General features: G+C 40.5%; 1 protein-coding gene across 2 annotated transcripts in view; it reads right to left on the bottom strand.

Annotated features, from left to right (window-relative positions):
- Positions 1 to 298: 298 nt before the first annotated feature.
- The window catches only part of LNP1 (leukemia NUP98 fusion partner 1), a 31,374-nt gene continuing 10,781 nt past the window's right edge, over positions 299 to 20,891 (bottom strand). Inside the window, exons 2-5 of one of the 2 annotated variants that reach the window (XM_014568508.2) lie at positions 14,394 to 14,588; positions 5,246 to 5,302; positions 4,925 to 5,155; positions 299 to 883 (exon numbers count right to left, since the gene is read on the bottom strand). In XM_014568508.2, coding sequence (XP_014423994.2) covers positions 788 to 883; positions 4,925 to 5,155; positions 5,246 to 5,302; positions 14,394 to 14,549 — 540 coding nt within the window. In that variant the 5' untranslated portion in view covers positions 14,550 to 14,588 and the 3' untranslated portion in view covers positions 299 to 787. The remainder of the gene's footprint in view (positions 884 to 4,924; positions 5,156 to 5,245; positions 5,303 to 14,393; positions 14,589 to 20,891) is intronic. The other variant, XM_006195633.3, reaches the window with a different exon arrangement.

The following is a 20,891-nucleotide window of genomic DNA, read 5'->3' as shown; positions in this document are numbered from 1 at the left end:
GCCTCCACCCATGGAATCAAAATTATAACCCATTGCCAAGCTCTGCTTTTCTCATTCACAAGAACATCACACACCTACTAAGTCAAGACCCACCGTTAAAGGGAAATGAAGGTCCTGCCTCAGGTTGGGAACATGAGTCAGAGCGAATTGGGCTCGGGCAGGAACTCTGCCACCTCACCAGTGAGTTTCCTAAACTCCGGTTTCCTCAGCTAGCAGATGAAAAGAAGAGTAAGTCCCACCTCAGAGTGTTGAGGATTATTTGAGGTAATGCATTCAAACTCTCAGCACAGTACTTGGCATGTTAATTACCAGTTCTCATTAAATGATGGCCACTAGAACTGCTTACATAATTACTTCTATACAAAGAAGTAAACTTAGAGTCACACCAATGACTTTTATTTCAGATTATTTGCCAGGCTGACGTGAAGGAAGGGTTGGTGAACATGTGTGGGTGGCTCTTTAAATATCTATCTTTACATTTTCAAGAATTACTTTATTCTATTAAAATACCTTTTATTCTTTTTATTCCCATAGAAGGGCAACAGAGCAGATCACGCTCTCAAAAGCAGTCAGAGTATGATGTAAGCTGTTTTGGGGAGGAGCTGAACCAACCACCCCCTCGAGTCACTCAGCATCTGCAGACACTCTCTGACAGCCGCCACTCCTGGGCCTGGTGACTGGGGCTCAGAAACCCAGCAGCATCTGTAGTCATGGTGTGGCAGCAAAGGACTACTCGGGCCCTTTCTCAGGCAGGGCGGGCGTGTGTGCTTCTTCGCGTTCTTCCTTCCTAGAGCTCCTTCTTTCCTCCACTTTCTTGTGAAGACCTCATCATCTCCAGTCTCCAGCATTCTCTCTCATTTCTCTCCTTTCTGCTCTCAGGTCCCTGAAAGAGAAGGGTCAGAAAGGGGTAGAAATGTGCCGACAGCTAACAACATTCCACATTGTTCCCAATTATCAGAATGAAGAAAGCCCTAATCATTTAGCAGACTTCCACATCTTAGTTTCTAGTAAGAAATGAGCAGAAGCCTAAGGGTGTTGCTAAAGGTTCCGTGGTACATAAAGGAATGGGGTGCTTGGGTGGTTGATGGAGGAAACTCAACCTGCACGCAGCTCTGCCTCTGCATCTAACATACTGAAGGATGTGATCTCCTGGTACAGTAAAGTTAATATTCTTCTGGCGCTTTTTGAAAAGGAACATGGCAAGTAAATCATATATGGAATGATTCTAACCTCCTCATGTTCACTCCCTTAAATTATATTAACAGCAGGGTTTGCATGAAGTTTGAATGTGAGGACTGTGTCAGGAATGAAGGGTCAAGGAACAACATCCAAACATGTTAACATTCCCCAACAGGCTGCCCAGGGGTCTACACTCAGTGATGGACTGAACACACACTGCTGTTCTAGGATTGGGAGATACGGCACTAACTAGGGAGACCCTCCTTCCTAGACACCACACCTAGGTGGAGGGAGACAGACATCAACCAACAAGCCTAAAAGGAAACAGGAAAATAACAGGTAGTGAGAAGTGCACTGGTAACTATAAACAGGGTGATATGATAGGAAACTATGGGGAGTAGGGAGGAGGTGTGAGGTGGGGGGACATCTCTGGTTTCCATGGTCAGAGACTACCTTTCAAAGGAATCACTTACAAGGGGAGAGGGTGTAGCTCAAGTGGTAGAACACATGCTTAGCATGCACCAGGTCCTTAGCATTCATGAGGTCTTGGGTTCAATCCCCAGTACCTCTTATAAAAATAAACAAATAAACCTGATTACCCCCCTCAAAGGAAAAAAGAACACGTATTTTTTAAAAAAGGAATTACTTAGAAAAGAATGGCATTGGTAAATGTGGTGATGGTATCTATTACACTTCAAACTTTTTAGTTAATAAATAAAATCATTACTCTCCCCTTCCTCCATTTGAACTGGAAACACTGGAGAACCCCTGAGTGCTTGTGAAGTGAACATATGCAGGGGTGCTTGGCCGTCAAATGAGCGGGCTCATGACTCAGTCCTGCAGGGCGAGTTGTGGGGATGTCTGGTTACTGCAGTGGTATCAGCTACTCCACAGCGTTACACTGTTTTCATACCTAGATTATTTCATTTCTATCTGTAATGGTCCATTAGGCAAAATCAGAAAGCAAAACAAATGATGAAGCTGAGATATAAGAGGAGCTTAAAAACAGTTCTAGCTCTGTAAATGTGCCTCCAGATTATTTTCATTAGCTCCAGCGGTTGTATTAAATCCATCAATCTGATCATAATTCATATTTAGCAGTCATGAATGTCTCTAATCCTTATAAGAACAACATAAAAAGAGAAAATATAGTTATGATTATTTGCAATTTGGCTTTCCTCTTATTGAGAATAAAGACTATCTGAGAAGTGCTAATAATGGCCTGACATATTTTTTTCCTTATCTCATCACTTAGAAACAACATGTGAAAATTATCAAAATAAGCAGTTGAGTTTTTTAATATAAAAATGAAAAAACTTAATGTTGTTGGTCATGATCAGGTCATAAAAGCAGTTTCTGGCTCTTCTTGGTGCTAAAATATATAAAATTTAAATCTACATATTAGCATACATTTGGCCTCCAAATAAAAGTTAATACATATCATTTTAAAATTTGCTGACAAGTCACACTTTTTAATGTAGTTAGCTTTAGAAAAGTGTGATGATTGTTAAATAGGAAAAAGTTTTAAAGTGTGTATGTTCTGAATTTTTTCTGCATTGAGATAAACTTTAAAATATACTCTTTAAAAACATATAAAATAAAATATTTATTTTAAATTATTATATATACTTTCATAATACGAAAAACTTTTAAATGATTTTTGTAAATTCCTAGCAGGTTTCTAGCTATCACACAGTTGTCCCTCAGAATCTGCGAGGGAATTGATTCCAGGAGCGCCCACGGAGACTAAAATCCGTGGATGCTTGAGTTCTGGGGGTGTGGAACTGTGAGGACACCAAGGGCCGACTGTATATAACTGAGAAAAGAGTTCTTGTGTCAAAAAAAAATTTGAAAATGCTGCCTCGGTTATCTTGGCACTTGAGAGGAAGAACTTACAAAATGAATGAAATAAACATTTTCATACTTTAGGGATAATGAGATGAATCTCTCTTTAAATAAGAAAACTGATTTCACATTTACACACTTATGTAAATATGTGATATGAATTCCTTCCAAGGCCATCAGAATCAACAAAGAACTGTTCAGACTGAATTTTTTTTCAAAATATATTTATATCCTCCCTTGTTTCAGAAAGAATTTCATTTAGAGCAAGTGAGCCTCCTGAATTAAAATAGTGAATTATTTTAACATGTAACTTTAAAACAGGAATTCTTTCACGTCTGCTTTATTCTTGCCAAAAGTTCATAATGTGAACCTAATCATGAGGAAATATCAGATGCACTCAAGCTAAGCTTCTTTCTAAAAAATAGCTGGCTTGTACTCTCCAGATGCTGGCGTCATGAAAGAGGAAAGATCGAGGCCCTGCTTCAGAATAAAACAGCCTAGAGGGACGTGAAAATTGGTTGCAGCACATGATCCAGAATCGTGCTATAAAAAACATTATTGGGACAAGCAGTGAGATATGAATAAGGTCGGTAGATTAGATATAAAGGTATCGTGCCAACGTTAATTTCCAGAGGTTAATTATCCTACTGTGTTTCTGTAAGAGAATGCTCTCATGCCCTGGTTTGGGGATGGGAAGGAGAGAGAGGGAATAGATAAATGCTATCTGTTCATGTTTGGAGGGAACCTAGATGAACGGTGTAGTCTTTGTACTATTCTTGCAGCATTGCTCTAAGTCTGAAAACATGTTTTTAAAAAAAAAACAATATAAAGAAAAGATAAAACAAGAACTCTTAATAAAGTTTAGAGACAGTAAGTAGCAGCTGCTCACTATTCTTCCTTATTCCGCTTAGGATCTGGAAGAGAGAGCAGCTTACTGAAGGGGGATGATAGACACCCAGTCACTGTGGCAAAAGGGAAGATGCCACGTGTGAGGCAAAGATGAATGGCGACAGTCCCAGCAGCCATCACTGCTAGGCAGAAAGCATCGTGCTCAGGCGGACAATGAGATAGGGAGCTCCGGAGTGTCCTCCCCTGTCCATTCACAGAGCGCAGCTCAGGAACTAGGTGACAATACATCTGAGTTTACTTATTTGCTCTGCCTATCACATGGCAGAAACATACCATTATTCTTGTCTGGCAAAATAAAACAAAAACCAAAGGCCCACCACAAAGAAGTATTTTGCTCAAGGTCACTCAGTGAGCATGTTGCAGATTTGAAACACTATCCCCAAATTAATCGGTCTCCGGTTTATTGCTTTATATGTCAAGTTTGGCATCATCAGTGGAGTTCCTATTCTTCCCCGTTTTATGCCTGTGTCTCCCTGGTGCTTTACTTAGACTCCCTCGAGGCCACTGAACACCTGGACTGCCCCTGCTCCTGGATCTTACTCGCGAGTGTCCAGAGAGTTCCTTCTGTGTGCTTTGTAGAAGCACAGGGGAACACAGCATCATCACGGACTGTTTCCTACCAGATTAAATATGAAAGGACAAGAGCAGCAGGAGCTTTTATCTTCTTCAAATAGTTAAAGGAGAATAAGTCACAATTATTTATATATAATAAGGGTGATGAAAGCAGTCTCAAAGAACTAAAGGACCTTGGTAACAAAATATTCCACAGATGGTCCTTCAGGAATTCCTCCTACACCAGATGTCTTCAGTAATAATAATTTAAAGCATTTATGTACATCTGGGCTATCTAAAACTGAGTGCCATTTTTTCAAAGATCTCAACACCAAGCTGTAAATGAAGAAGTTAGATTTGTTCTCAAACTGGGGGAGGATGAACCCTTTGGCTTTTCTTTTCTAAAATGGCTTAAATATTCAATAATTCTGTTACTTACCAAAGAGACAGAGCGTTTGGTTCTGAAGCACAGTTGCTCTTCAAAGGACTCTGAAAATGCCTGAATTTTGGAATGGGATCTTCCTTTTGATTCCAGTGACTCCTTGAATGACCCATCCCCTGAGCATTTTCTGTAATCCTGCACATGGGTACGGCTTCGGACTCCCTGGTCCTCATAAGAATGCCTCCTAGGATGGCTGTCAGATGACATGATTCTGGGAAGCACAGGAAACTGGGAGTACAGAATAAAATGTTTATATTTTACAATATAATAAGACTGCACAATATTAGCACAGAGACAGAATGTCCATAAATTACTAACCAAACAAGTCTCATGTTGAACTGAAATTTTATCTTCTTGATCAGTAGGACCTTTTTCCTGCAATGAACCAGTGGAGTTGATTTATTAAAACGTTAAATAAAGCATTCCAAGACTAGCTTTGTTGCTGCTCCTCCGTCATCAGGGTGGTATAATGACATGCTCCAAGCCTTCAAGTGATATATAAAAATAAATTCTAAAATGATCAAAAGAAAATTTTAATGAAGCCCTAAATATTTAAGAAATAATACAAAGGTGAATATTTGTGTGATTTCTGTATAGAGAAGGAATTTCTGAGCAAAAGAACAATGGAAGAAGTCATAAGGAAAAAAAATAATTTAACTATATAAATATAAAGCTAATATGCATAAAAAACAACATAAACTTTAAAATTTAAAGTTTAAAATAAAATTTAAAGTTTTAAAGTTTGCTACATGTTACTAATGTTTAAAAATTATCCTGAAAATAAATAAGTATATCTCACATACTACAGACAAACATAGGTGCCATATAAAACAATGATATCAATGTTAAAGTCACAACTGAAAAATGATTAAAAGATAGTTTAGAGAAGCCAGACTTCTTTTTTTTAATCGAAGTATAGTTGATTTACAATGTTGTGTTAGTTTCAGGTGTACAGCAAAGTGATTCACTTATACATGTACATATATGTCTCTTTTTTTCAGATTCTTCTCCACTATAGGTTACTACAAGATATTGAATATAGTTCCCTGTGCTATACAGTAGGACCTTGTGGTTTATCTATGTTATGTATTGTAGTTTGTATCTGCTAATCCCAAATTCCTAATTTATCCCTCCCCTACTTTCCCCTTTGAAAACCATGTTTGTTTTCTATATCTAAGAGTCTCTGTTTTGTAAATAAGCTCATTTGTATCATGTGTTTTAGATTCCACATACAAGTGATATCATGTGGTACTTATATTTCTCTGTCTGCCTTACTTCACTTAGTATGATCATCTCTAGGTCCCTCCACGTAGCTACAAATGGCATTATTTCATTCTTTGAGAAGCCAAACTTCTTGAAAGAATTGTGATACTTGCTCTCTCAATTTCTCTCACTCCCCAACCCACTCCAGTCTAGTTTTCTCACTCACACTGCTGTTGGTCAGGATATTGGTCTCCATGCCAAATTGTATGCACTTTTTGGCCTTTAACCATTTAGGAGCTTTCAACCCAGGTGCCCACGGGGCCTTTCTGGAAACAGTCGTTCTCGTGCCTTCTATCACCGCACCCTCTTGGCTTCCCTCTGATCTTTCCGCCATGGTGTCTTAGACATTTTTGCTCACTTTTCCCTTCCACATGCTCATAACTGCTGGAGCTCCCAAGAGATCTAAATTAGTCTTCCTTGCCTTCCTTTCCTTGCTCACCTTACAGTTTCTCCCTAAGCATCTCATCCCTGGGCTTCAATTTCTATCTTATGATTTTTGTGTATTTCTGTGGTGTTGGTTGTAATTTCTCCATTTTCATTTCTTATTTTGTTTATTTGTGTCCTCTCTCTTTTCTTCTTGGTGAGCCTGGCCAATTTCTATCTATTACCTAGTTTCCTCTTTTGTGTTGTTAGCCCAGACCTCTCCTCTCAGCTTCTGCCCACTCAGCTTCTCCTCTCAGTATCCCATGGACACCCAACCTGACTTGTTCAAATTTGAACCCGTTATCTCTCCTCCCCAATCCTGCTTCTTAAGTGTCCCCTAACTCAGAAGATGGCACCACCATTTGCCTGGTTTCTCAGACCGGTAGCTCAGAAGCCATCCTCCACATCCAACTGCCAAGTCAGCAGATTCCATCTCTCAAGTGTCCCCCAAAACCATCTGTTTTTTTCCCAGCATCACTGTTACTACCTAGTCCGAGGCATCATTACCTTTCACCCAGATTATAGCAGCGGCCTTCGAGTAGTGACTATCTGTACTCACTCTTACTCACTTTATTTCATGTTTCCCACAGCAGCCAGCATAGTTAAAACAACGACAGACTCAGACCTAAACAATTTTCCTTTTGCACCTCATCTAGCACCACCCCAGCCCTTCAGTGACACAGCCTCACTGGACTTCCGTTGGGTCCTCCAGCTCACCTGCTCCTGCTGGGCACAGGCACTTCCACCGGTGGTCCTCTCTGGCTGTGACCTCACCCACCACCCCAATCCGTCACCTCGTTACTGGCTACTCACTCTTCACTCCCTGTGGAAGCTGCATTTCCCCAGAAGGCCTTTCCTACCACCCTGATTGGTTCAGGCCCCTGAACCATTGTAGAGGCTCTCCTAGCATCTCATACTTTATGATACTTATCACAACTATAATCAGTAACTTGGTTAATTTTGTTATACATCTCTCTTCTCCATTAGACTATATGTCTTCTCACGCCAAGGGCTGTCTTTCATTCTCTGCTAGAATCCCAGTATGCGACACTAGGCCTCATTTATAGCCTGAGCTCCTTACATATATATTGAATGAATAAATGTATAAAGAATGAAAGAAAAAGAAATACAAAATGGTAAAAATTATTTATGCTTAGTAGTAGTCAAAGATTTTGTTAAAATGCAATAACATACAATTTTGCCTTTCAGGTTAGGAAAAAAAAATTTTTTTTTAATGATACTAATCCTGGCAGGAATACCAGGGGATGGACACTGCCATTCCTTGCTGGTAGGACTATAAATGTATACAGCTTTCCAGGAAATATGTGTCAAATGTGTCAACATGTGTCAAAAGGCTTAAAATAGTCCCTTTCTTGGGTTCATCCACCGCACGTTGTTATGGGCTAAATTGTGTCACCCCTCCCCCCCAAATTCATATGTCAAAGCCCTCCATGAGTAGCTCAGAATGTGACTGTATTTAAAGCTTAAGTTAAAATGAGGCCATGAGGATGGGCCCTAATCCAGTCTGACTGGTGTCCTCATAAAAGAGGAAATTTGGATACACAAACAGACACCAAGGATATCCTCACACAGAGGAAAGATCATGTGAGGACACAGTGAGAAGGTGCCATCTTCCAGGCAAGGAGAGTGGTCTCAGGAGAAACCAAATTTGCCGACACCTTGATTCTGGATTTCTACCCTCCAGAAATGTGAGAAAATAAATGCGTGTTGTTTAAGCCCCCCAGGCTGCGGTGTTTTGTTATGGCAGCCCAAGCAAACTAATACACATGTCTAGAAACTTACTCTCACACAATAATCAGAAAGATGGTTGAAGCTGTATAACGCTGCTAAGATGCATGACGTAAGCCTGTGTGTACTGTTCTACTTGCTGTAGCTCAGACATGGTACTTGGTGCTGTGGTTCAGCTGGGGAGCAAAACAGACCCAGGGTCCCCCTCTTTATGTCTGCAAGTGAGATAAACACCAAACAAACGGGACATGGGCCTACACCCTTGGCCAAATGCTATACAGGGAAAGTTCAAGGTGCAATGAGAGGGTAGGGCAGAGTAAAACTATGCCCGTCTGGGTGGGTGCTGGGGTGGCTGGGAGGATCAGAAGAGACTTTCGTGAAGGGGTGACAATTAAGCTACAATCTGAAGGATGAGCAGGGTTAATTAGGGAACAGAGATGCTCGTCTGCCTGAGGAGGAGCACCATATGTGCAGAAGCCCTGCCACAGAGGAAGCTTGCTGGCCTGGAAGGAAGAGAAGCCCGGTGGGGAGTGGGCCCCGGAGAGGAGGGGGCCGGAATGGGGAGGCAGGGAGGGGCTGGAAGTCTGGGGAGATCATCATCTTAAAGTGATATCAGCCCTAAAACACACACAACTGTGACCAAGGGCTTTCTCTGTGATGTGGGGTTGTTTTCGTCCTTTTCCTTTTTCATATTTTCCATATTTGTCTACAGCAATCATGCATTATATTATCAGGAAAAAAACTTAAAAATTTTGAGGCTGGGACACAGTAGGACCAATACTGCATGTTTCCATTTACAGGAGGCATCTGAAGTAGTCAAGGTCATAAAAGCAAGGAATAGAATAGAGCTTGCCAAGGGCTGGGAGGAGGCAGAAATGGGGAGTTGCTAATCAACGGGTATAGTTTGAATTATGCAAGATGAGTTAAGTTGTGGAGGTCTGTATTTATACAACATTGTACCGATAGATAACAACATTGTATTGTACACTTAAAAATCTGCTAAGAGGGTAGATCTCATGTTACATGTTCCTATAGCACTAAACTTTTAAAAATAAAATTTAAAGAGTTGAGCCTGGGAGTGAAATGCAGGTGTTTGTACAAATGTCCTCCTTCATTGAGAGGCCTGAAAAGAGTGGCAAGGGTTTCCATCGAAACATAAATAAGGTATACACTCATACACCTGATGTCAGGTGAAATTTCCAGTTTGTTTGTTTTGGTGTGAGACCTTGTGAGAAACAAGCCTAAGAGAGCATTCTAATTGGTTACAGGGAAAAGCTCCCACTTTTAAAAATATTTACTTCCTAAGCAAGCTCGACTTTTGGAAATTTTATATGCCCTTCTAATTCTATTTCCCTGATAAAGACTTGAATCAATGCCCTAAATAGCTTATTTTTACAAGGTATGGACTTGTCACCTCCATTGCCATGGACCAACCCTATCAATGGATCTCCCATGCTATGAGGCAGGCTCTGGCACTTGGGATGGGAACCGCCCCCCCACCCCCACCCCTCCCCCACCTATCCCCACCCCTCCCCCACCTACTCCCCCCCCCCACACCCTGCCCCGAGCTCCCCGAGCTCCCAGCTAGTCTCCTCAGCTCCCAGGCTACAAAGCCTGCAGCTGACGTTGACTTCCAAAGTAATAACCACCCAACACCCTGACTCTCACTAAAACATTGTGCTTTAAAAGCATTGCTGTTTCCCAGTGTGGTCCCAGAAAACCATTTTTGTCAAAGAAAAGACCTATGCACTCTCTGACCCCACATAGGTTCTCATCTTTTAAAAAAAAAAAAAAGTTATGTACTATTATCTTCACTTCAGGAGATTACCTACTTGATGTTCTTTATTCTGGCTTTAATTACAATCACCCTTCAGTTGTACCCCTCCTGCCCTCTGAGTAAATGCAAGCACCTGAACTACCCATTTAACAGCAAGATGAGAAACAATGGGGAGGAAGATCCAGCTGCTGAGATTAGTAAGACCTGTGCTGATCTCAGGGCACTTATCATGTACTCCGGGTACTGCGTCCTTGGTCTCTAGCCTCAGAAAGACTCCTACAAGCAAGTCATTCTTCCCCTTTTACAGATGAGGAAAATGAATTTTACTTTGTCTAAATGACTCGCCTAAGATTCACGTGACTAGTGACTTTCCTGGAGAGGTAAAGTGCCGTGCCTAAGCATAAGACGTCTCTTTCTTGGATGAATACTCCTAAACTTCAACAGCAGCAACAACTTCATTCTATTTCTGTGTGAAACTGCCTGTACTACTTATAACAGAATTCTATTATGAAAGTAATAATAATAATTTGTAGGTCTTCAGGAATTAGTCTAAAAGAATTTATGTGAGGAATATTTTATAATGTAGTCTAGTTGCCTATCAACAGATCCCAGAGGGTTGTACCCAACTAGCAATATATGAAAACAGCATCAGGGGTAAAAAAAAAAGATTCAAGTGTTCAACTGGTAAAATGGTAGGTCAATACCATCCACTGAATATCCTTTAGGGAAACTGAAAGACATTTTAAACTCTGACATATAAGAAGAATAGGTTCTTATTAGGACTAGGCACTGTCCTAAGCACATTGTACTCATTACTCACTGAATCTTCACAACATCCTATGAGATATATTCTGTCATCATCAATCCTATTTACACATAGGAAGTCTGAGGCAGACAGGTTAAGGAACTTGCTCAGAGTTATGCTGCCAGTGGTAGATGCCAGGAGGCTACGGCCAGAGCCCTCACTCTTAACCCCTCCACTCTGCTGCCTTCCCAGCAACTCCTCTATCTCAGCATCTAGTGGAAGAGAGAAAAGCCCACAGAACATTATGATCAAAGCTTCTCTGTATAATTGTCACTGATGCCTGAAATTCTATCACTAGTTTCATTTCTTTGAATTAGGCATTGTCTTCTATTGAAATTAAATCCAAACTTAATCTGAAAAACCAGAAACCACTGTTAGTCATGAAACTTCAGGGCATCCCTTTCTTTTCAGGTGTCTGAGAAATCCTCTAAGGGGGCCATTTCCCACCCCATCCCTGTGGGGGCAGCTACAGGAGGACCACCGCTGTGGTGAGATACGACAATGATAAGAGTGTGTAGCCACCCTCCGATCAACCAGGGATAAAAATTAAAATGAAATGTATCTTCTGCTGCTTTCAATTGGGAATATGAAGAGAGAACATAAAATTGGTTAAAGGTGATTATTTTTTAAAAGATAAAGTTATCCCTTGAGTGCAGACAGGTAGAGGCTTATTTTGTATCCCCTCGGATGATACCATGTAGGCCAACACACACTGTGCCTACCTTGAGCACTGAAGAGGCATTGAGAAAGACCATTTGGAGTTAGCAAAGCCCTAGGCCAGGGAACTCAGTTCCTCCTTGAAGAGGTCTTTCATTTAGCGTAATCCTTCCTTCCTAGGTCTGTACAGAACAACATTAGAAGAACCATGTTAAGCTGAAGGAGAAGATGACTAGAAAGTTGAATAGACTAAAGTATTGCAAATTCACTTTCAATGGATAGAATAAATAAGGAATATGGGGACTGTTTTACTTCAGGTTTGTATACAGGTGAGGAGGGAGGGAGAAGGTAGATCAGTTCAGTGTGGAGAGAAACTTCGTATTACTTACTTTTTTCCTTTTCACCAAGGACCTCAGGACAGTAAATTTAGATTTTGTAATTTGCATTGAATCAGCAATCACATTATAATGAGTCTTGTCAAAAGTCATGTTCTCCGAGAAAGACCAAGCGTTACCCCTTGTCTACCTTTTTCTTTCTGCCACATTTGTATTTGCCACTAGACTGGAAGTTCCACAAGCACAGAGACCACGTATGTCTTCTTTGACTCTGTAATCCTATCATGCCTTGCACAATGCTGGGCACATAGTAGGTGTTTGATAAATATGTTGAATGAATTAATGCTCCATCACTCTGGTTCTGCAAGAATCATAAGGCTGAAGAGCCACATTAGAAATCACATTGAAATAGGAAAAAAGGGGAAATTTCTTCTCTTCCTACACCCATAATACTGATGGATGTAGTTTACTAATAGGTTGCAAGAAGGAAGAGCCTTAGATTGGAGTGGTGGGGAGAGAAGAAAAAAGATAAGGTAGGAGTAAGCTTTTTTAAAAATTATTTTCATTGTGCTCAAAGCAAACACAAAAATTGAAAACCCAATTATTCTCAAATCTCTAAAGCAAGAAAAATTTGAGCACATTTTAGAGTTGAGAAAAGTTCAGTAGCCAACTACAGATTGACTTCACAAATGCAGGGCATTGTGTGCACAGAGATGAAGACTCAGACATCCTATTTGCCAGGATTCTGGCCACATTGCCTCAGGTCCCTGATCTGTGCTCTGGGATCTGTGCTTTCTCTACTCAGGCAGGTTGTGATGTGTACCCCACGCTTTGTCTCCTCAAATATGCTTTCTGCATGTTAGTCTGATAATTATGGAATTCATTGTTGACTTAAAGAATCTAAACAGGTTAATTCAAGGAAATGCCCAAAGCCAGTATGAGCAGGAAAAGATATATCTGCCCAATCTAGAAACGTTACACAAAACAAATTCTGAGATTCCCTGACAGTTTAAGGCAAACAACATTGCAAACTGTAAGTGGCTTCTCTTAATAGGGTGGATTATCCCTGTTTTTAAAGTCTAGTAGATGCTAAAAGTTATTCAAGAAACTGTAAGTCATTTCTTTCCGTGTTTTCATATTTTCTGTATATTCGTATTTCATATTTTCTCCAAAGGGCTGTTGTGATAAATAGTGAATCTCATTTTTTTTTCTCTTTGTTTCTTTCTGGTTCTCACTGTCTGGCAAATAGTCATCACACCCGTGGTTCACACATTATGAATACCTCACTTAATGTGAGACTTCAGAGGTTAAAATGAGAGCTTGATAAGCAGGTGTTTATTTTACAAAGGAATGGTAGAAAGTTAGAGCTAGAAGGGTTCTTAGAGATCATTCAGTGCAAACTCTCTCGTTTTTCACTTAAAGAATCTAAAGCTCAAACGTGCCCTTTGTCCCTGAGCTTGCATTTGTAAGAGATCTATTTTCAAATATTTATGTCTCAAAGAGATCTTAGTCCTCAAACTCCCTGATCATTGAAAGCAAAAGAGATTGCCTTACATTTTATTTTTTTTGTTTCTCCCCTCCTCTCTTTTTTTCCTCTGTACATTTTAATATACTTCATATGCATTATGCTTCTGGGAACTCTGGAGGAAAAATAAAATAACATTGCTCCAAAACTTATTTGGTTCTGGAGTTAGCAGAAGCAGGGGGTTGGGGAAATATTCTCTGGTAGCTGGAATTCTAAGTGACGTGAAAAAGAAAAGCTATAATATTCCTGTATAACTGTGAAGTAGAGGACATACATGTCTACCGTGGAGCCTTCTGGCACCTCAGTTGAGCAGAAAGAACCCTGCCTGTCCCTGCTGTCAAGTCTACACCTGGTCAGGCCCACCCAGTCCCCTCTTAGGAGCTTGCCCGCTCACATCTGCCTCCCTCGACACCGGATGCTCTGCCTAGCCATGGGGAAATAGTGCTGAGGATGGGAGAATTTTAGCTTTCTCTCCCACCAGAAAACCAAAGATAGTGATTTATTATGTAGAATCCCCAGTTCCTTGGAGGCCACCAAATAGTGGAGCTTCTGCAGTATTTCAAAAGGATTATTGGAAATCGCACACTGATCCACCCCAGTGCTATACAGACTATAACATCAAGTTTTTTCCCTTTGGCTCGAATTACATTACCACTCAATAGGATTATCTCAGGCTTATCAGGAGCCCTGGATAGCAGTTAAATATAGCTTAGTTGCTAAAAATGAAGGAATCATTACTTAATAGATGAAAATCAGTTCCCTTGGAGGACAAGATAATATGATAAAAGGGAATTTTATGAGTATAAAAAAAGGTTTTGAAGTACTGATTTTCAACCAAAGAAAACTTTATACCAAAGGACTCTTCAGAAAGATCAAATAGAAATCCCCCTCCCCTAGGCCAGCTCTCCCCTGGTTCCATGATAAAAACTCACTGGGCAGGGCAGGGAGGTTTTCCTGTAACTGGCGTCTTGTGATCCGTGGCGGTCCCGGAGTCCTCTCTCTTCCTCCTCTATCCAGCTGTGACCCCAGAAGCTGCTCATCCATTTGGCAAAAGACACATCATCATCATCATCATCTTTGTGCTCCATGTAAAGGTGACTCAAAGTATCGGAGGCCTGTCCCTAAATCTGGCAGACAGAAATATTACCCAACAGGGCTGACTTGATGAAACCCAGTATCTACCCCCAAAGACAAAACGAGGCTGGTGTTTTCAGATGGTCTCTGATAACGGAAACCTTAAAGGAGAAAGATTTACTAAATAACCACTTCACCATCAGGCAGCCTCTGGTAATGTCTATTTATAAACTGTACAGCCCACATTCCCCTCCCCTCCCCCTGTCTTTTTAAATTGAGAGGCTTTTTAATCCTTCCATTGCTGGGGCTTGTGCCTCGCAGCCTAAGGGTGGGAAGCACAGTCCACTGCCTGGTTTTCCCTGTGCTTTGCTGCTGATGGCATGTGATGGCATCTCCAGCTGTCAATGATGATGGAGCATGACCCTCATAATATGCCTGTCAGCTCCAGGCCAACTCTGAAACGGGGCCAGTTACAAGGAACAGACTGCAGCCTGCAAGATAGCCAGCTACTGGCATGTCATATCTAGAGCGAGATACTCTCCTAATAAATAAATTTGATATTGATGTAAAATCCAGGTCCTGGGGCAAAGGGAGTAGTTTTTTTTAATTGACATATTATTTATACATGTACAAATGTAAATAATGTACAGGTACATGTAAAATGTACAAATCTTAAGTGTATAGTCTGATGAATTTTTCATACATACACCTCTCTATGACCACAGCTATGCAGGTGAAAACATGAAACATGTCACGGATCCCAGCTGCCCCCCTCCTTCCCCCTTCCAGCCTAACCTTCCTCCAAAAGGCTAAGGCTTCTGACCTCTGTCACTATAGATTAATTTTGCCTGTTTTTGAACTTTATTTTAATGGAATTAGATAGTGTGTATAATTTTGTGTCATTTACCATTGCACTGGTGAGATTTACCCATGCTTTTATAGTAACAGTAGTTCATGCTGCATAGCATTACATTTTATGATAATTCAACTTCTAAAAGTTCAGTCTACTATTGATGGTCATTTGGAGCTATCTGGGTTGTTCCCAGTTGGGGTTATTATAAATAAAGCTGTCTTTTAGTGGGAATTTTTTTTCAAGGTAAGAAGAATATTACATTTATTGAGCCCCTACTTTGTGACAGGTATGGAGTCAAGTAGTTTACATATGCTATTTTCACTATAACAATCCTGTGCCTAGATATTTTCATCATATTTTATAGATAAGGAAACTGAGATTGAATAGATCATCATTTGCCCAAGATGAAATTACTCCTGAGCAGCAAAGCCAAGTTTGAAGCAAGGAGCATAGCAAAGTCCAGGCTCTCCCCACCATTCTGCTAGTATTCCCAGAAAATTTTTTTCCCAGAAACTTTTGGTAAATCTTGCATTTTCAAACAGAAGAATTCTTGGCCATTTTCCATATGAAAATTCTTCCTTGAGCTGTAAAAATGGGCTTAATAATTATAGCCAATGTTCCTAAAGCACTGTTCCACAATTTATGTTACTAAGGGAAAGTGACCAAAACATAAAATGGCTTGCAACATTTTTATTTCTTGCTTTATATAATGGGATGCATGCTTGTTGCTTTGTTATATTTTTATTAAAGAATGGAGGGAGGCTGGCTTCTCAATGACCCAGATGAGATAGAAAAATACCTAACTCTATGCCATCACTGTTGGTTGTCTCTGTTATTAAAGAAACCAGATAACTTCTCTTAGAAGAACAGGACCAGGTCTGTCCACAAAAACCGACTGTGGATAGACCTCTTTTCTTTTCTTTTTTAAGACAGAAGTGTCTTTTCTTCCAATTTATGAAACAAAAATAAATCTATGGGCAAGGGATGGAGAAATCAGAGCAAATAATATCTACTTATTACTTTAAAGTATTTTGGGGGAAAGAAATAAGACTTTATTTTCACCTCTTTGAGTAATATCTGTCTCTTTGGCTTCTGAACCCTTCCCTTAATGCCTTATAGACAAATATTGGAAAATGTGCAGGGGGGAAAAAAGGTTTATAATGGAGATTTATGATGAGGAATTGGCTCATGCAACTATAAAGACTGAGAAGCTCCACAATCTGCCATTTGCAAGCTGGAGATCCAAGAAAGCTAGTGGTGTAGTTCAGTCTGAGTCTAATGACCTCCAGGGGAAGGAATGGTGTAAATCCTAGTCAAGCACAGAAGAAAATGAGATGAGATATCCCAGCTCAAGCAGTGAGACAGGGGAGAAAAAAAAAGAAGTGAATTCTTCCTCTTGCCTTCTGTTCTATTCCAGCCCTCAACTGATTGTATGGTTCCCACCTACACTGAACATTTTACTTTACTGAGCCCACTGATTCAAATGTTAACCTCATCTAGAAATATCCTTACAAATATGGCAGAAATAATGTTTAGTGTGGGCACCTCCTAGCCAGTCAAGTTGACATATAAAATTAACCCCAGAGGCACTAATCCTATTCCTGACAGACCCATCTTTATAATCTATTTACCTTCTAAAGGCTCTACTCCAAATACTATCACATTAGGCTTCAACATATGAATTTTGGAGGATTAGAAACATTGAGTTCATAATAGAGTGCCTACATGACCAGTACCCAATAAAAACCCTGGGCACTAAGTCTTGAATGAGCATGTAGACAACATTTCACACATGTCACCACAATTTATTGCTGGTGGAATTAGCACATCCTATGGTATTTCATTGAAAAAGGAATTCTGGAAGCTTATTCCTAGTTTCCTTTGGACTTCACCAGATATGCCTTTCCCTTTTCTGATTTTTATTTTGTATCCTTTCAGTGTAATAAATCTTATCCACAAATATAACTATATGATGAGTCCTGTGGATATTTCTAGTAATTCCCCAAACTGGGTGTGGCAGTTGGTGTCAGAAGTGGGAGTCACTAAAACCACCCCAACTCACTGAAATATGGCTAAAGCAGTGCTTGGGAAAAGGATGATGGGTACATAATGATAAACTAGTTATCTGTGGTATGAAAAGGCAGCAGAGATGATGTCTATTGTGATAGGTAAAGATTACCTAAGGAATTTTAAAATGGTACATCCAACCCCAGGAGAATTGGCTCATTGGATGAGTTGGCTGCTTTTTGCAATGATAGCTTAAGTGAAGAGATTAAAAAGTGCAGCCTGAATGATGCCTTTGGGTTTTGTTCTCTCCTCCAGGTAGGAGGGAAAAGGGTCCAAACATTCCCAAAAAAACATTTTGGGTGAGCCAAAATGTTAAGTGTTTATATTGCTCACTCCTCCAGGTGGGAGAAGAAAAGATTAAGTCAGTGCCAAGGCTGAAGCAAGCTTTAGATAAATCAGAAATAAAGGAGAGAGAAAAAACAATAGTCTATCCACTGGACAGCAGTCCCTTGCATTCCAGCTGAGATTCCTCAGTAGCTGTAATGTTAATCCTGAAAGTGCTGAGTTTACTGCTGGAGGTTTGAGTAAACTTGCAATGAAAAAAAAAAAAAGAGAGACTTTCAAAAAATGACTTTTTATTTCATGGCTATTGCTTTTAGATGCATGATGAAAACTGATATAAAATATTATATGCTTATAATTTCATACATGCTAGAGGGATTATCCCAATCAGGGGAAAGTGCCCAATCAAAGGTGTTAGTAGAATATAAATTCCTTGCTTTTTTGCTGCTGGTGGATGGGTTAAAATTTAAACTCTGAATATTTGAGTATTGAAATCTCACAACTGATTATTTTTGCTAAGATTTTTGCCTTTTGGAGCCTATGGAGAAAGATAGACAATATGAAAGGAGAGAAAATACCCACAGGAAAATATACATTTGAGTCTTAAAAGGTAGTTTTCGGTTTGCTAATAAGTTCTTGTAAAATCAGATGTCTGACCCTTAGAGGATAATGATTTTCCAGCATAATGCACATATTTTTGAGTGGGTCAATTTGGACTTTAAGTCTGACAAGATAAAAGGGGCTTAGAAGGACTTGGAACCTCACTGTCTGGCCCTGAAGTCTCTTGACTTTGCTGCCACTAAAGAAGAAAAGTCATTGGATTTTTTTTGGAATCCTGAATTCAGAGATCCTATTTGCCTGGACCTAATGGTAGGATGAAACCTCATAATGTCTGTGATGGACCACTTCAACCTCTGAAAGCAGACAAAGGCTCAAGAAACAGAATTCAGACCCTGGAACTATTGGAAATTTAAGACCACCCCCACCCCTGTGGGGCCATAAACTATAAAAAACATTATGGATGCTGACTGGACCACATGGGTCATTTGCAGATGCCCATGGGGAAGGGTTTGCTCTCTGATGGGACCATCTGAAACCAAGCTGCTAGTGGCTCTGTATATCTAAGGCAGGGACTAATTGCATATGAGATGATTAATCACAAGAAACCTAACTTATGACTCCTGTCAAAAGCTCCAAGCTGGGAGAGAGCATATATAGCATATAGGGAGTGGGACCTCTCCTTCCACTCCTGGCAGGTGGGATTCTCAACCCCTTCTTCCCAAGGATGTCTCACTGCTGTTGACTCCTGTTTGGATTTTTAAGTTATGTGAAATTTGCAACAATGGACTGATAACCTGATTCTACTTAACTCATCTTTCTTTTTAGTTAGGCAGTTTGATTAGTAAATATAGATGTCCTCAAACAGAGATTGATTTTTTCCAGGCTATTTACTACATACATGAGTAGGATGAAAGGCCTGGGGGTTATGTAAACATATTCTGAAAACTTGAAAATTCAGGATTTTGTTCAACCAGTCCCTGAACATGATGTGTCTTTCTTGTTGTTTATTTAAAATGTCTTTCTATGTAAATTCTTCTCTTCCTCTGTTTGAATTTGTTAAATTAATACTTAGTAAGTGGAGTGCAGGGTGTCAGATGGTGAGCTGTCGTTCAACAACAGACCACAAGAGGAATTAAAGTAATGAAATTCATTACTCACTGGTCCTGGAGGAAGTACGTGCCTTGAGGGGCCACATGGGGAGTTCAAGGCAGTGTGCAGACAGAGAGATGCAGGACCTGGGGAACATGTTTTTATTAGCCTGTGGGTAGAGTGCTTTGCGATTCCTGGGCTAAGGCCAGCTTAGTCAATTCAAATCAGAACAGCAGGGTTTTGACAAGTCCCACAAAGTTCTTATCAGTTTTCTCTAAGGAGCACATAAGGGGAAGCCACTGGGAGACAAGGGAGATGGCTGAATACAAGTGCTGTTGGAGAAGTCATATCAGGACCTTATATTTCCTTGTGACTATGGGCTGCCATCTAGGGCGCGGATTTGCCTGAGGGGACTAGTGTCAGTTTCAGGTCACTGCTGGCTGCTTGACCAAACAAAATGGATGCTGAGGCTGCAAAACCACGGAGTGGCTTAGCTAAATTCTCAGCACCCTCTTTATACCAAATGCTTCCTGATGAAAGGTCTAGATGAGAATAAAAAATGATTTGGGAAAAAAAATGTGAGGTTATGATTATGGTATGAGACACACTGATTTTGTAATAACAGAAAAAAGCAAAAAGCCAGCCCCTGGGAGATGCAGGGAAAGGTGGCCATTAATGATTCGTTTTTCATAACTGCTCTGTTTTTCATAACTGCTCCTGAATGTGTGTTGCGATCCCGAGATGCTGTGAGATCTTGAATTCAAACTGGCTGCTAAGCCTATGATCACACCTAACATCGCTGACTATGACACAGCAGGAAATGTCCCCAGCCCCTACACATCCATGAAGAACACCTCTGGATGTTGTCCTCACTTAAAAGGCAGATGAACTGATGTCAAAGACAAGCAAAACTGATTGAAACTGACTGCCTTCTGGGAATCCTTCTAAAACTAAGGACTCACCTGAATTCTTTGGACTGGACAGCGAGCCCTAGGGCAGAAGGACACACAATGGAAAGCCACACTGGAGATCCTCTTAACCTGTATTCCCTAATGTATGTCCTCACTGGGGGGACTTAACAATTGCAAACTTTTTGTTTCCAAGGGCACTCTCTGGAATTGTACTTCTTGTGTGTGTACCTTAACTATCATGGACCATCTCAGTCCTGGAAGGCATGCAGGTACGGGTCAGTGTTGTGCTGTGCTTGAATTGATGGCTCAAGCCAGGTTAAAAAGGTTAAGACAAAAACTTAAGGAGAAAGCCACTTGGCTTTTTAAGATTGACCTTTATCGTTCATGGGATTTAAGTTGGCTAACTCCAGGCCGCCTGGAGGGCACAACAAAAGTCAGTACTGCGGGTTGCTTCCACCCCTGCTGCACGGGATCTTACCGATAATAATTTTGCTCTAAAAATGTCTTAGCCAAGAGGGAGGATTTTGCAGAAAAGAGTTAACACAGCAGCCGGAGACTGCCTATCCTTAGAAAGGCCTCCTTGCAAGGTATCT

This window comes from Camelus ferus, chromosome 1 (genome assembly GCF_009834535.1).
Source record: "Camelus ferus isolate YT-003-E chromosome 1, BCGSAC_Cfer_1.0, whole genome shotgun sequence".
Taxonomy (NCBI): Eukaryota; Metazoa; Chordata; class Mammalia; order Artiodactyla; family Camelidae; genus Camelus; species Camelus ferus.
The sequence above is the reverse complement of the archived record's forward strand: the minus strand, read 5'-3'. Positions and strand labels throughout refer to the sequence as shown.